General features: G+C 47.4%; 1 protein-coding gene across 3 annotated transcripts; it reads left to right on the top strand.

Annotated features, from left to right (window-relative positions):
* The first annotated feature begins 7,657 nt into the window (after positions 1–7,657).
* Positions 7,658–10,101, top strand: LOC100191633 (uncharacterized). Of its 3 annotated transcripts, none has more exons than XM_023300724.2 (5): positions 7,658–8,321; positions 8,421–8,762; positions 8,886–9,225; positions 9,334–9,441; positions 9,518–10,101. In XM_023300724.2, the coding sequence occupies exons 1-5, from the start codon at positions 8,106–8,108 to the stop codon at positions 9,655–9,657; spliced, it is 1,146 nt and encodes a 381-aa protein (XP_023156492.1). In that variant the 5' UTR covers positions 7,658–8,105; the 3' UTR covers positions 9,658–10,101. The 3 variants fall into 3 exon arrangements, with proteins under 3 accessions (XP_023156492.1, XP_008654252.1, NP_001130534.1); XM_008656030.4 differs by having other exon boundaries at positions 7,661–8,321; positions 9,551–10,101; NM_001137062.1 differs by having other exon boundaries at positions 7,742–8,321; positions 9,511–10,097.
* The last annotated feature ends 3,736 nt before the right edge of the window (positions 10,102–13,837 follow it).

Below are 13,837 nucleotides of genomic sequence, written 5' to 3'. Positions count from 1 at the left end.
GATGAACTTGTCCCCTTGTATCGCGCGTGCCCTCCCTTTTATAAGGGGGCACGTATAAGAGAGTTGAGCCTCAATAAGTGGGCCCATACAATCTTGTCATAAATATATACTATATGGAGCAGTAAGTGCAACAGCAGACAAAGATCTCTTCTTCGGTCGTCGTGCGAATAACCTGACCAGGCGTGTCATGCGTCCCAATTGTCTCCTTGAGCCTAGTATGATAACGTATGTCGGGGCCATGCACGCTAACGTGCACGAGAGTTAATGCGATGGAGGGTGAATGTGTTGCCCAGGCCAGCAGCTGCCCATGATGGTGTCGTTCTCGCGCACGATGCCAAGACACAACCGCTTGGCATGGTGTCAGGTGGCGCGTTGTGCAGACCATGTGAGCTTATTGTCGTGCAACCGTCTGCCTCGATAACATGGGGAGCAGTCACTCATACCCGCGCCGCATGACAAAAGCCTATACATGCCCTGTGTTCGGTGAGGTATCGACAATAGAGTACTCACAATAGAAGTGAGTACTCTAGTTATGGGTATCTACCTTTCATAGTGTATGTGGAGAAATGAAAAAGATGAAGATTTTCCTTTTTCGTTTCTTCACTTATAAGTTGAAAATTCAAGCTCTTATTTTTTAAGGTAACTAAGAACGTCATAACTTATATTAGAAAAATATATTAAGATTTTGTAAACAAATTTTCACATTTAATTTATACCATTAAAACTATTACCTTATCTAATCCCTAACGTATTGAAAAATTATGAAAAAGAGTAATACGTTTTTAGGCTAAATTAGGTCATTAACTACTACTATTGATCAACAAAATTTGACCTGAAAACTCAATTTATATGTAAAGAAATAAAAAAGATAAATTTTGTTGAATGGTAAATTTAATCAATTCAAAGAAGTAGTGGAAGGTAAAATAAACTAAAAATATTTTAGGGCTAGTTTGGGAACACCATTTTACCAAGGGATTTCCATTTTTCCAAGAGAAAATGAATTAATTTCTCTTGGAAAAATAAAAATACCATGGAAAAATATGGTTCAAACTAGCCCTTAGGGAGTCATCTCGACAACGTCCATAAGAGAGGAATAATTTAGACTTGTTTCTTTTTAAAGATAAGTCATAACCCAAACAATACCTATGATATGGGGCGTACCTATTGTCAGCATCGAGATGTTGGTATGTTAAGGCTGAAAAAATGTATGTGCTGTTTAGGATGATATGGCACAATCCCACTTAATAATTCAATGATAATCGACGGTAGCATATTGCACCAACAAAAAATAAGCTCCCTGGACACTGGTAGTGCTTGCTACAGTAATGCGTAACCTGTGTCCTTGCCGTGTACACGTGCATGGCTACTGTATGGTTTGAGCCTAGCCTAGCACTTGGAGGCTGTCATTGTACGTTGTATTAGCATTCGTGGCCGGCATACCCAAGTAGGGCCGGAAAAAAAGCTCGAGCTCGACGAGCTGGCTCGGGCTCGCAGCAGCTCGGTTCGGCTCGGACCGGCTCGACGCTCCGAACGAGCCCGAGCCGAGCCTGTTTTTCTGGCTCGTGAAAAGAGCGAGCCAGCTCGGCTCGGCTCGTTGCAGCTCGCGAGCTGGCTCGTGGCTCGACCCAACAACAATTTGTTACATAAAATCTTAATTAGCATATAATATTAATGCCGAGTAAACAATTAATTTATGTTATTTGAGATTACTATACAAAAATAATCTATTTTATATATTATATTAGTGATATATCTATTTTACTAATTTAAAATATATTATTTAAAATATTTTTAAGGTTTTATATTATAATTTAGAGAGCAGATTTAATTTTATGCCTAGGCTCGGCGAGCCGGCTCGCGAGCCAGAAGCCAGCAGAGCCGAGCCGCTTTTTCGAGCTCGTGAGATGAGCGAGCCGAGCCGAGCTCGGCTCGTTACATGAGCGAACCGAGCCGAGCCGAGCTCGGCTCGGCTCGTTTCCACCCCAAGAGTCGAGCCGGTGCTTAACAGGGCCCAAGTCGCCCAACGACACCATTAGGTCTTGTTCGATTAATCTTGTTACCTATGGATTGGACGAGACTGGAAAAAATCGCGAAGAAATTTAACTTGCTTGGGATTTAAACTCACTCAATCCAAATGGATTGAGAGCTAACCGAACAAGCCCTTATCGGGCTGGAAAGTTGCCAGTCATCACAGTGAGGGCTCATGCACCTAACTCACCTGTTCAAACAAGCAAATCTTTCTGTACGAATTAGTGTACGAGTCCACGGGCAGATCTGACCGTGATCGTCCGGGCCGTTGCGCAATTCCTGCACATCAGTAGTGGTATTCAGAAAAATGGTATGGATGCCTGATTTTGTCTTTGTGATCGGCTCCACTGTCTAAGGGCGACGCTGATTCTCTATTTTTTTTTCGAAGCTTGCTGGCCGCAGCTGCACGTAAACTTAGACAGTGATCCGGATTACTTACCGGTCCACCTTGATCTCCTGTCCAATTCAGCTCATGTTTCCATCTCGAATACAATTCGGCTGCGGTCTTTAAAAGCAGCAGTATATTCATGGCCGTACTCAAGCTCCGACTCTGAATTGGACCGGCACGGCAGCGGGCAGCGGGCACCGGGCAGCTCTGCTTCTGAAGCTGCGAGCGCACGCGAACGCTGGAGGCCTGGCGCATGGAGCGGTCAACATTGAGCAGCGCTGTGCGAGCATGTTGCCAAGAGCCCAAGATGCTGGCCGTGTAAAGTTAAGCAGCCGACAGTAGCACTGAGTTTTCCGATCGATCGGTCGCTACGGCGATACGCCGCGTTCTTAATTTCCCCCGAGCATCAAATCTCTGTGGTTCCAGTCCTGCAACAAGTATGCTTTGCTTTTCGGCGGTGGGAAAGCATTGTGCTTGCGTTTGAAGAATCCAGTTTTGCTCTCGGAACCGAAAGGCGGCGTCGCTGCAGAGAAAAATCGGGACCATGTTGATAAAAGATTGGTAGGGTGTGAATGTGTGCGCGCGCGCGGCGCGCGCCGTCATGAAGCATGAACACAGCAGGAAACAAATGTCTTTTGTCGACGGGATTCTCTGGCTACGTGTTTTCCCTTTCTAACTAACTCATAGGATGTTTGTTTGGAATATATGATCCAATATATTTTAAAATAACTATTAGTTCAAAATATTTTGGTTTATATAATCTGGACAGATTATAATAACAAACAAATACCTCTTAAGTCATAGTCTATTTGATAGATAAAAACTAGATCTCGTAACACCTTTTACACCGTGGAAACAACAACAATTACTTTGTAGGGAAAAAACTTAGTTGCACATGTGTACATTTGGTTATTATTTAGGTACGTTTTGACAGGAAAAAATATATAGGGTTATTGTAAAATTAGATTGTCTAATAACCTTTTTTTGGCACCTTTTCTTTAACGTCTACCACCCGTGTCGTACTCGGTGATATGGACTCTCCTACCTACCATTAGGAGTGAGCATTTTTTTAATTGAAAAACAAATTCGAACTTAAACTCAACCTACATATATTGAATTGCCGGTATATTGGAGTTTTTAGTTTTAGGTTCGATTCCTACATTTACTATGTTTCGAGTACGGATTAGGGTTTGGTTCTTAATCTTTAATATCTGAATAGACCAAATAACAAAAAAAAAAACTCATAGTATCAGGGGCAATTCCAGGGAGGGGCAGAGGGGGGCAAAGTCCCCCCTAATTCTCCCCAAATTCCATAGAAGCTACTACTTTTTTAGCTAATCACTATGCAAGTAATATAAAATACCTCTTAACAGCCCCCTCAATCTGATTTACCCCCTTCAAACTCAAATTCTGGCTTCGCCCCTCCATAGTATGTGATGATACTATTGTGCGATTTATGATCTTACTATATACTGTAAAAACACGATGTCATCTTAATAATAGCGTGTGTATATATTGTTTTTGTAGTTATTTGTTGTAAATATAGTACTTATATTTAAGTATTTATAAATAAAAATTAAACCTCAGATTTATCATATATCCTTCTAAATGGTAGATACGAATATCGGGTACGATTGTATTCGAATGCTTTAAATTTCTTTTTGTTGTAGTACGTAAATAATGTATATAACATTAAATTACAAATTATTAATTTTTATAATATGCCTAACAAAATACTAACTAGCTATTGAAAATAAATTATATTTACATCCATTTTGAAATATGAAATTCGTTCTAGTAAATTGGACTACATCTCTTATAGCATTTATTACCCTGGAACGGCCCACGCACAGCCCTACCTCGAGCTTACGTTTGCAGAGTTGACTGACACTGACAGTTTGCAATGCAGACCAGTGCAGGCCAGCAACACGCAAGCGACGAGACAAAAAAAAAAAACTCCAGCGACTCATCGCCCCGAGAGGAAACAGTGGCGTGGTGGGGCCATGGCATGACAACGACCATCCGGATCCGTGACCCTCGCCGGCGTCGGCGTTGCGTTGATGTCGGTTGATCACCGGCGATCGGGCCGAGTCCGCCGACCGAGGCCGAAAGACGACAGCGGTGCCCGGACAGGGACAGCGAACGCCACGTCCTCATCAGTCAGTCAGTCACTTGGACACAGCGTGGACCGACGGCACATCACAGACATGTGCACTACATGACAGCTAGCCTTCAAGTCAAGCAGAATTCATACAAGAAAATATTAGCAACGTCGAGTGCCCGACTGCCCGTGCCCGTCGAGTTATCTTTTCATTTCGCGCGCGCGTGGTGGTTATGGTTCGTGTACTTGGACAACTGGCGGCTCCTAAACGGTTGTCGACGGTAGGTAGCCCGTAGCCTGGCTGGATACGAACGAGTACTTGGACAACCGTCGGCACAAGTGGCTTCCGGAGGCCGGAGCGGGGTACAGTACAGTTGCCGAGTCGGCGTCATGAGCCGGCTTTCTTCTTCGCGGACCTGACGCGTGGCAGGAGACACGGCTTGGTCACTGTCCCAGGTGGCAGACCAGACGGAAACCGGATTCGTGGCCGCCTGGGTGCCTCGTGCCTGGCCTGGCGAACTGAACTGGCAAAAGAGGGGTGGGCGGCACGAGTCGTTGGCGCCGGCGTCCTTCAAATTTTGGTGTACATGAGGGTCAGCGGGTGGGAGTCAGCTGGTGCTGGCTCGTCCACTACGAATGCCAAATGGCGTCACTGGGCTGGGCACAGCGGCACAGCCTCGCTGAAAAAGGTGCCCGGGTCAAAGCACTGTCGTCACCGCAGGAAAAAGCCGCTTCTTGCTGTACCTCGCCGTGCTTAAATAAATGTGTGCATTTTTTTGCGGTGGATGAGAAAATTACTGTATAGCAGCCTCTGTTGTCCTGTATAGCAGCCACCCTTTCGCTAGCCTGCAGATTCTTTTGCACCCTGACCATAGTTTCCGGTTTTTTTTCGAGCGAAAGGGTTGGGGCGCACGTTTTTGGCTTCCCGTTAACTCGGAGCACGATCGCGACCAAAGCACGCGGACGCGGGGGCGTGTCCGACCTCCGACGTTGTCGGCGCCTCGCTTCCACGTTTCTTTGCACCCCCAAAATACAGGCGCCGCATGCTATTTCTGTTCGCCAGCGACAACGCAGAGGGGAGGGGAGCCGCGCGCATGCCCACCGATGATTAGCGGTGGGCACTATGCATGCGAAATTGGCGATAGTGCCGGGAAGTAGAGTATGCATGACCGATGGTTTAGTTTATCCTACTTAAACCCGTAAATATAGCAACGTTGACTGGTATAAGAGGAGGAGGTGAAGCGTATGATTGCTCTTTGCTTTAGTTTATCCTATTTAAACCCGTAAAAAAGACTAGTGGCTTGGTTTCTGGTATAAACTAAATGACGCGAGCTACTTTTAAGATATATTAGATAACAATTACAACTACATGAAATCTACATAATGCTTGATAATCGAGTATTGAACAATAAGTAGATGGATGCAATTGCGAGGGTAAGTAAGAAGCACAAATTAAACCACGCGGGGGAAGAAATGACATAAGATATGTCCCTGATATATTGATTGCTTGCTAATAACCTATATCCTCGTCACGCCGAGTTCAAGCAAAGATGTTCATATGTCGTTTCTACAATATCTATAAAGACTTTGCTTTTATATGTTTATGATATCGTACTTTTACATCAAAGCAGTCCACACAACAGAAAACTAGATACATAAAAGAAAACAAAAGGAGGCCTTTTTAATAATATTTTATGGTTCTACACATTCTTCCGATTGAATAATGAGCCCCAGCGATCAGGGACTCTTTCCCTTAGTACGCTCACTGACCGGCGGGTCCCAGGTTCGGGGTTCATTCCCCGACACTATGCTTTGACAATTTATATAAAACCTTGCTTTTACATATGTACTTTCTGTTGTCGTGTTTTTTGTGTTGAAGTGTATCATACCATGGAAATTAATAAGTACAAGAAAACACAAAGATGCACTTTGTAGTAATATTTTATATTTATCCATCTTTTGCACTAGCCACATTTTATCATAGTGGTATATAATCTTACTTCTAAGCTTATCCGATCATCTCCAGTCCGACATTAGACAATGTGTCGTTATATTTAGACAATATCTATAAAACCTCTCTTTATATCTTAGGCATTAGACAATATGTCGATGTATATGTTACGTTTTGGTAACATCTATAAAGACTTCGCTCTATGCCTCTATATCTTTTAAGTTGTAGCGGCTCACGTCATAAAAAGTAATAATAATAAAAAGAAATATATATGTCCACACTACGTCCATATACTTATTTTCGCATGGGCATGGACCTTCATTGAGTTGGCAAATTGTTTTCCCACGTTAAGTCCATCCCATCGTTTTGGACAATATTTAAGTCAAATTTATAAAACTTTGAATACAATTAACCATTTTGTTATTTAGTTTTGAACTCTAAGTACTCATTTGCACCAATTTGTCTTACAAATACTTTTACAAAAGTATATTTGAACAAAAAATGATTAAAAGTGTGAAATTTGTATTTTGAATATCATGTCGTTGTTCTAAACCACTTAGAGCAACTCTAAAAGGATGTTAAAAATTTTACCCCAAAAATTAATTATTAAGAGCAGGCTAAAAGTTTTTAAGAGTGAATTATGATGAATACTCCAACAGTTTATTTAAATGTGACATGTGACGCAATTTGTACAGTCGTCGGGAGACAGTGAATGATCTGATACGTTGAGGAGTGGATTGTGGAGGGATGAAACACACCAAAGCGAGAAGAGACTGTGGATGCGGGACGCTAATTTTTTGGGGAAGAATGAATGAGCTGTTGGAGTAAGAAAAACCACTATTCCGGACTAATATCTGTTTTAGGGTTAGTTTACCGTTGCTCTTATAACATAGACATGGAAGGAGCAATTGATTAGGCTATGATTGGGTGTCGAACTTTCCATTATTAACCAATGGTGTTGTGTTGTCAACATTCGTTGAAGTACCATTTTAATGTCGAGGACTCGAGCGGTGGGAGCTGTTGGTGGGTGTCAGCCAATATGAAAAGAGCAATCCTCAAATGTGAAAACGATGCCAAACCCTCAAATAGCCAAATAGGAATAACAACCGTGCAAATGGAAGCCTGACGTACCCGGTTTAGTTAACCACACGAGTTCAAACGCCGCGAGGAGCACGAAAACACGCCCCGCCGCTAATCCAATCTCGCGTTTCTCTCCGCTCGCCGCGCTTTATAAGCCACCCGCATAGTATGTCTAGAGCCGGTAGAAGCAAGTAGTTTGACCACCTCACCTCCCTCCACTCCGCAAGGCCTCTCGCCGTCCTTCTCCTTCGACATTCTCGCTGCGCTGGCCGCCTGCCCCCCCCTCTCCGTCCGTAAGCTTTGGCCGGGGCAGATAACAAAATCTGATATCCCTGGGGCTTCGCTGCGCCGGGTCCCCTACCTTCTCACCTCACGCAAAGCAGAAGGGGGAGGAGTTTTAGGAGGTGGCAAGAGGAGCCATCATCGTGTCCGTCCGTGCTGCCCATTATTGTTTCTTCTTCCAGCGGCAATTTCTGGCCACAGTGGCGGGCGCTATATTACTCACAGGTTCGTGGCCGGTCCCGGTCCGTCCGAGCAAGCAGAGCGGCGTGTCGTTCATGGCGGAGGAGTGCCCGCCCACTGGCGGCGGCGTGGAGCTCTGGCTTCCGGACGAGTTCCTGGACGACGATTTTTTCTCCGAGGAGGAGAAGGCGGCGGTCGCCGCCAGGAGCGAGAACGACGACGAGGAGGAAGGGGCTGACGGCCTCCCGCGCCGCAGGGCTGGGCTCGTCGTCGGCAACGCGAAGGGCCAGGGGGACGGTTCCCCTGCAAATGTGGGTCACCTTTTCTGCTGTGGTGCCGTGTTTGCAGGTTTCCGTTTTCGAATTTCGCTGAGCTCTGGTCGTCACCCCCCTCGTCGCGTCGTGTGACAGGCGGAGGTGTTGGCCGGCTCGCCGCAGTCGATTCTGTGCGGCCTGCAGGACTATGGGGAGGACAGCCCCAACGGCGCGGCGTCGAAGGTTTGCTCGCCGCCGTCGTCGCCGCTGGAGCGCCCGCCGGCGGATCCCTGGGACGTTCTTAAAGAGGCGGCTGGCCAGGTGGCTCGCCTGCGCACAAACAGCACCCCCGTGCCAACGAACGACGCTGCCGCCAACCAAGGACTCCCCGTCACGCCGCCGGCGAAGAAGCTCTCCGCGCCGGCGGAGACTGCGAAGGCCAACCACTCCCAGCCGCCGAATAACTCGGTGGAAGAGCGACGGATTCAGATTGCTCGTGTGAGTCCCATGTCCTTACGCTGCGCCGTAGGTTGCACCAGCGCGCAGGCTCGGCCACTGGTTTGTTTGGTCTCTGAATCTGATGGGCGTTTTTCCTCGGCGTGGCGTGGTTTGTTCTTGCAGTTTAATGCCCTGAAGCAGCGGCAGCTCCTCAAGCACCGGCGGGATCGGGAGCTCGCCGTCGCCACGGCGGCGGCGTGGGGCACCAGTGTTGCTGGGTCTCATCGTGCCGCTGCCGCCGCCGCCGGCGGGTACGGTGCGCCGGCGCCGGCGCCGGCGCCACGTGTCCTGAGCTCGTACGCGTGGCCCCCGCTACAGAAGCAGCGGCAGGCGCCGGCGTCCCCGGAGGGCGTGCGCGCCCTCTTCCTCGCCCCTCCTCCTGGCGCCACGCGCGAGTGCGCCGGCACCGGCGTGTTCATCCCTCGCCAGGCCGGCGCCCCCGCTGAGCCCAAGAAAAGGCCAGGTAAGCGCACCTGCGCGGCGCTCACAAGTGCCTTTTTCGGGTTTTCCGGTCTGCTTGGATTCTTTTCAAGGATCGTAACCGATGTGTTGTGATGGCGCTTGTGAACAGCGTGCTCGCCTGTTCTTCTCCCGGTGCGCGTCGTGCAGGCACTCAACCTGAACGTCGTGGACCTCGGAGCCCGTCCCATCTACCCTGGCGGTTTCGTTCTCGATCACGGTAATTACTCTCTCGTCACTGTGGCTGTGTGGCATGGCTGGACTGATAAATGAATGGCACCACTAACAGTCTACAGTCGCATGCTCCTGTCGTGATCTTGCTTCGTCAGATGCGCTGGTGAGTCGGAGCAACGCCCTGCTGGCGAGCCGTCCGTCCCAGCTCCACCATGGCGCCTCCTCTCGCGAGGTGAATCTCCCCCAGGAATGGACGTATTGAAAGCGCCGAATCGGCACCGCTGACGATCTCCCCTAGGTTGACGGGTCATATTTGAGACAAAAATTACTGTCGCTAATGCTAGGGATAGGTAGGAAGGGGTAGCGTTTGCTCGCGTGGGTTAGAGCGAGAGTGTGCATAGTTGTTTGACTAGGAAGTTGGAGGCAGCAGGGGTTGCATCATCTTTTGCGGTGCAGAAACGCATCAGGCTCTCTTGCTTCTTTTGTTCCCGTTGCTTCAAGGGTAAGGAATCTCCATCTCCAGGACAGAAATAGAACCAACCACAGTAGGAGTACTACCACTCCAGTTTTGGCTGCGGCTTCATCGTTTTTTATGATTGTTGGAGTGCTTGGTTCGGTTCGGCGTGGTTGGAGTTGGGTGCAGGAAGAACAACAGGTGGGTTGTTTCAGTGTACTTCTTGTGAGTCTAGTTGCATTAACTTGACGGCTTGTGTGCCCGTTGTTCTGGCTTATTTTTGCCATCGAAGCAAACTGGTCAGCTACCGCCAAAGAATCTGGCTGCGGCCGAGGCCCCGGGCCTGGGATCTTTGCATCACCGTGGCCGCCAAGCCAGCCATGTTCTTGTCCCCAGGCCCCGGACAGCGATGCCAGCATGTCGCTGTGAATCCATCTGCAGTCAATGCGAGAGCGACCTGTTCCTTCCGTGGTAATAGCGAATATAAGTATAATCTGTCGGACCGGAGTCGTGATCTTTTGCCTCCCACCTCTGGTGAGCAAAGCCGTAAAGTCGTCATGCATGTGCCGTGACGCGCCGACCTGGAGAACCAACAATCATTATCACTCTTTTCTATTTCTATATATTAAGCACGGAAGGAAAGATCGCGCCATATTAGTCCACATCATCACTTTTCTTAAGACCGTTGGATCGTTGTCGAACGAACACCGATCAAGCTTTCGACGGCTCCCAGCAACAACGTTTCTAGGCTCTTCTTCCTTCCACGAATCATTTCTAGGCTCTTCTTCCTCCCATAAATTGGCCAGCGCCTCTCTCCCACATTCCCACCGCTCTATGAAATCCTTTAGCTCCCGCCTGCTCGCCCATGGTCGCCGCCGAAACTTGTGCCACCCGCTCGTGGTTCCACCTCTTTCCCCTGCTTCCTTCTCCCACTGCAACCCACGTCTCTCCAGCCGTCATTGTCTCCACTTTCGATTGTTGTAGATCGCAAACATGTGAGCGCGCAACATCGTCCTGGTGCTCCTCGCCGCCATGCTGCTCCAGGTCCTCATCCCCGTGTCGACAATGGAGAGCCTTGTGTGGCTCGCACGGAAGAAGTAATCCGTTCAATAGATTAATCGTGCCACCACGTGCCGGTCACCGAGGAGGCTGCGCCTCCCCCGCAGTGCATCATCACGTCGGGGGTCTCAATTTCCATGGCTTTTGGCTGGGTCCGGGCGATGCTGGCCGGCGGCACGTCGCCTAGGTGCGTGTGTTCGGTTTGGATGGCTTGCCGCAGTTCCGGGAACTGGAAGCAGCCAGCGTATTGATTGTGGTGAACTTCAGTCAGACTGCTCTGGCTCGGTAAGAAGGGGAGCTCAACAGCTTGGAAGATAGATTTAGTTATATATATATATATATATATCCGTGTCCATTGCAACATTATGCTCCTGGAAATTCGCGGCCATGGGTTTGTTGACAAGTTTAAAAGTTATTCTGTGCTTCAGTCTCTCCCGGTAGCTTCTAGACTCAGCTCGACGAATCCCACGCCTCCGCCCTCAAACACCGCCCGGGTGATTCGTCGACGCACGCCGGCAGGCAGGAACTTCATCCTCCTTCCCCTCACCCCCATCACCGTCGTATTTACCTCAAACGCTTCCTCGCTTGCTCGAGTGCCCCTCCGAGATGTTGCGTCCCTTCGCTGCAACGCGCGCCGCCCGACAGGAACTGCCTCCTCCCCCCTCTTCAGATGTCGCTGCGGTGGTAATGGGCCGCGTCGTCACCACGGGTCGATACTCTTCCAGAAATAAGTTGAACGGGCGCGCAGTCAAAAAGGGGAATCCGGCGAGCCGTCGTCTTCTTGATCCATGGTGCCGACCCTGGTTGCCGTTCGCGCCCCGCTGCCTCTCCTTCCCAGCACGTCCACGCTCCTACCCACGCCATGGAAGTCCTCCAGTAAGCAGAAGCGCAGCTGACAACGGGAGAAAGGGGAAGCGTCGTGCACCCTTCACCTCCGCGTGTTTGCCGGCCCGCGGTCCATCTGCTCTCCTCCCAGCTCTCCCATTCCCAATCATGTTGCTGCCTAACGCAGGCACAAAATCGAACTCCCATCAGCCCATCCCCAAACGCAGATTCCACATTTATGTATCTCCTTGGTGTTAGTGTTGACCTCTACCTTGTCGCTATAGGCGCTCCCACACCATTAGTGCTCAACTGCTCATCGACGACGAGGGACAGTGAGAACAGACGCGTTCGCATCGCTCCCTGCCCCCCAATGTATAGTTTACTTCCCACTACAGAGCTTCGTTCTGATAAATTTCCCTAAATCGCTAAGCATCGAGCATGTCGTAGGTTATTGCTTCCCCGTTGCACATATGGAGCACAATTAATTGGTCCGTAATCGTTCGATTTACACCGCCTATCAATGTGCAAATCTGTTTTTCTTTTCGTTTCCTTCTTCTTCTGTATCTATACGCATAAGACATCAACTTTACAAATCAGTTAACTCATTGTCATTATGTTGCTACTTGCTGTTAACTGAATTGCTCATGAACTACAATATTTTTTGGTTTTATCGTCTAGCGCCTACAAATGCTATTAAAAAATGTTTGCATTTTTTAAGTATATGGCCAATTTCGTTTGATGTAATTTCATAAAAAGAATATCGCTGCAGATGTTCGATGCTGCAAGTCTTTATTCAATAGTTTCTAGATAACATATGTGTGCCAACGCTATTGATCTAAAAAGAACCACTGTGACATGTTCATTGCAACTAATAAAACAAACTTATTCAAAATATATAGTAACTATGTTGAATTGAAAAATGGTCATCATGCATTCACTGATCACCAAAAGGTGTTATCTCTTTTAGTGTACATTCATAATATGTTTATGTGCTCTATTTATCTTCTTAATTGTAGGTGCACTTTGTAATTAATCGCATTGTATAATAACATTGTCAACATTTCATATCTCTAAGTTTGACTTGCAAACTTTTGAACAAATAATACTATGTTCTTTGTTTTGACATCAAACCAAATAGGAACAAAGAATAAAAGAAAAAAATTTCGTACTAATCGTTTCTTTTGTATAAATTTGCATTGTTTCGTTAGTACTGATATATTATCTATTGTTTGCTTTCCCTATTAGTATCATGTTTCAATTTTTATCCAGTTCTATAACTTTCTGTTCGCTGCTTACGTGAATGATTTATGCTAAAGAAGTTCTTGAATGATACCTCTATATTTGTTATATAGATAGTTACACGCGCTCCTCCATGTGTATTTGTATGAGTTTTTTTTCTTTTCGGTTGTCTAGCCATATTAGCTATTAATTCATAGGATGACGTGCCTCGAGCTAAAGAAAAACCTGACAAAATTGCCTCTAAAGTTCCTCTCCGCCTTTACTTTAGAAAGAAAATTGTATACCATTTTACATGTATAAATACCTATTAAATCAATTTCTATCACTCATCTAAGTAATTCTATTATTATTTAAAACACAAATAAGAACACGCGCGCTAGCGCGCGTCAGTTACTAGTTTTAATGTAACCGCAAATCGTTACAGCTGCTTTACCCCTCCCTAGTTTCATTTTGCCGTTCTAGAGTCATTGCACAGTTCGATCGACGGATCGAGCCTCCAAGTTTCCGTTCTGTTTATGAGCGATGAAAGTTGAGGCGCCAATGTATGATGGGCTGGGCCTCCATGTGGCACGGTGTCGGTGTTGTTTGTTCAACTGGACCGGGCCATCTGTAGGAGGATGAGTTGGGCATCGGGGGGCCCAACATGTGGCTCCACATCCAGATGCGGTTTCTATCGCATCTTGGGCCGGCCCAGCCTCGGTTTTCTTATTCGGAAGCATCTTCTGAATGTGTTGACGAGTTTTCAATGTTCTTCCGAGGCAAAATTAGCCTGCTTCTGCATCATCAGCGTGACGGTTGCGTACCGCGGATAAAGCGTGTGCTTTGTGCCGACGAACTGGCACGGGACAAGGTTCGTGACGTTGAT

This window comes from Zea mays, chromosome 8, assembly GCF_902167145.1.
Source record: "Zea mays cultivar B73 chromosome 8, Zm-B73-REFERENCE-NAM-5.0, whole genome shotgun sequence".
Taxonomy (NCBI): Eukaryota; Viridiplantae; Streptophyta; class Magnoliopsida; order Poales; family Poaceae; genus Zea; species Zea mays.
Note: the sequence above shows the minus strand (reverse complement) of the source record. Positions and strands in the feature narration are given on the sequence as shown.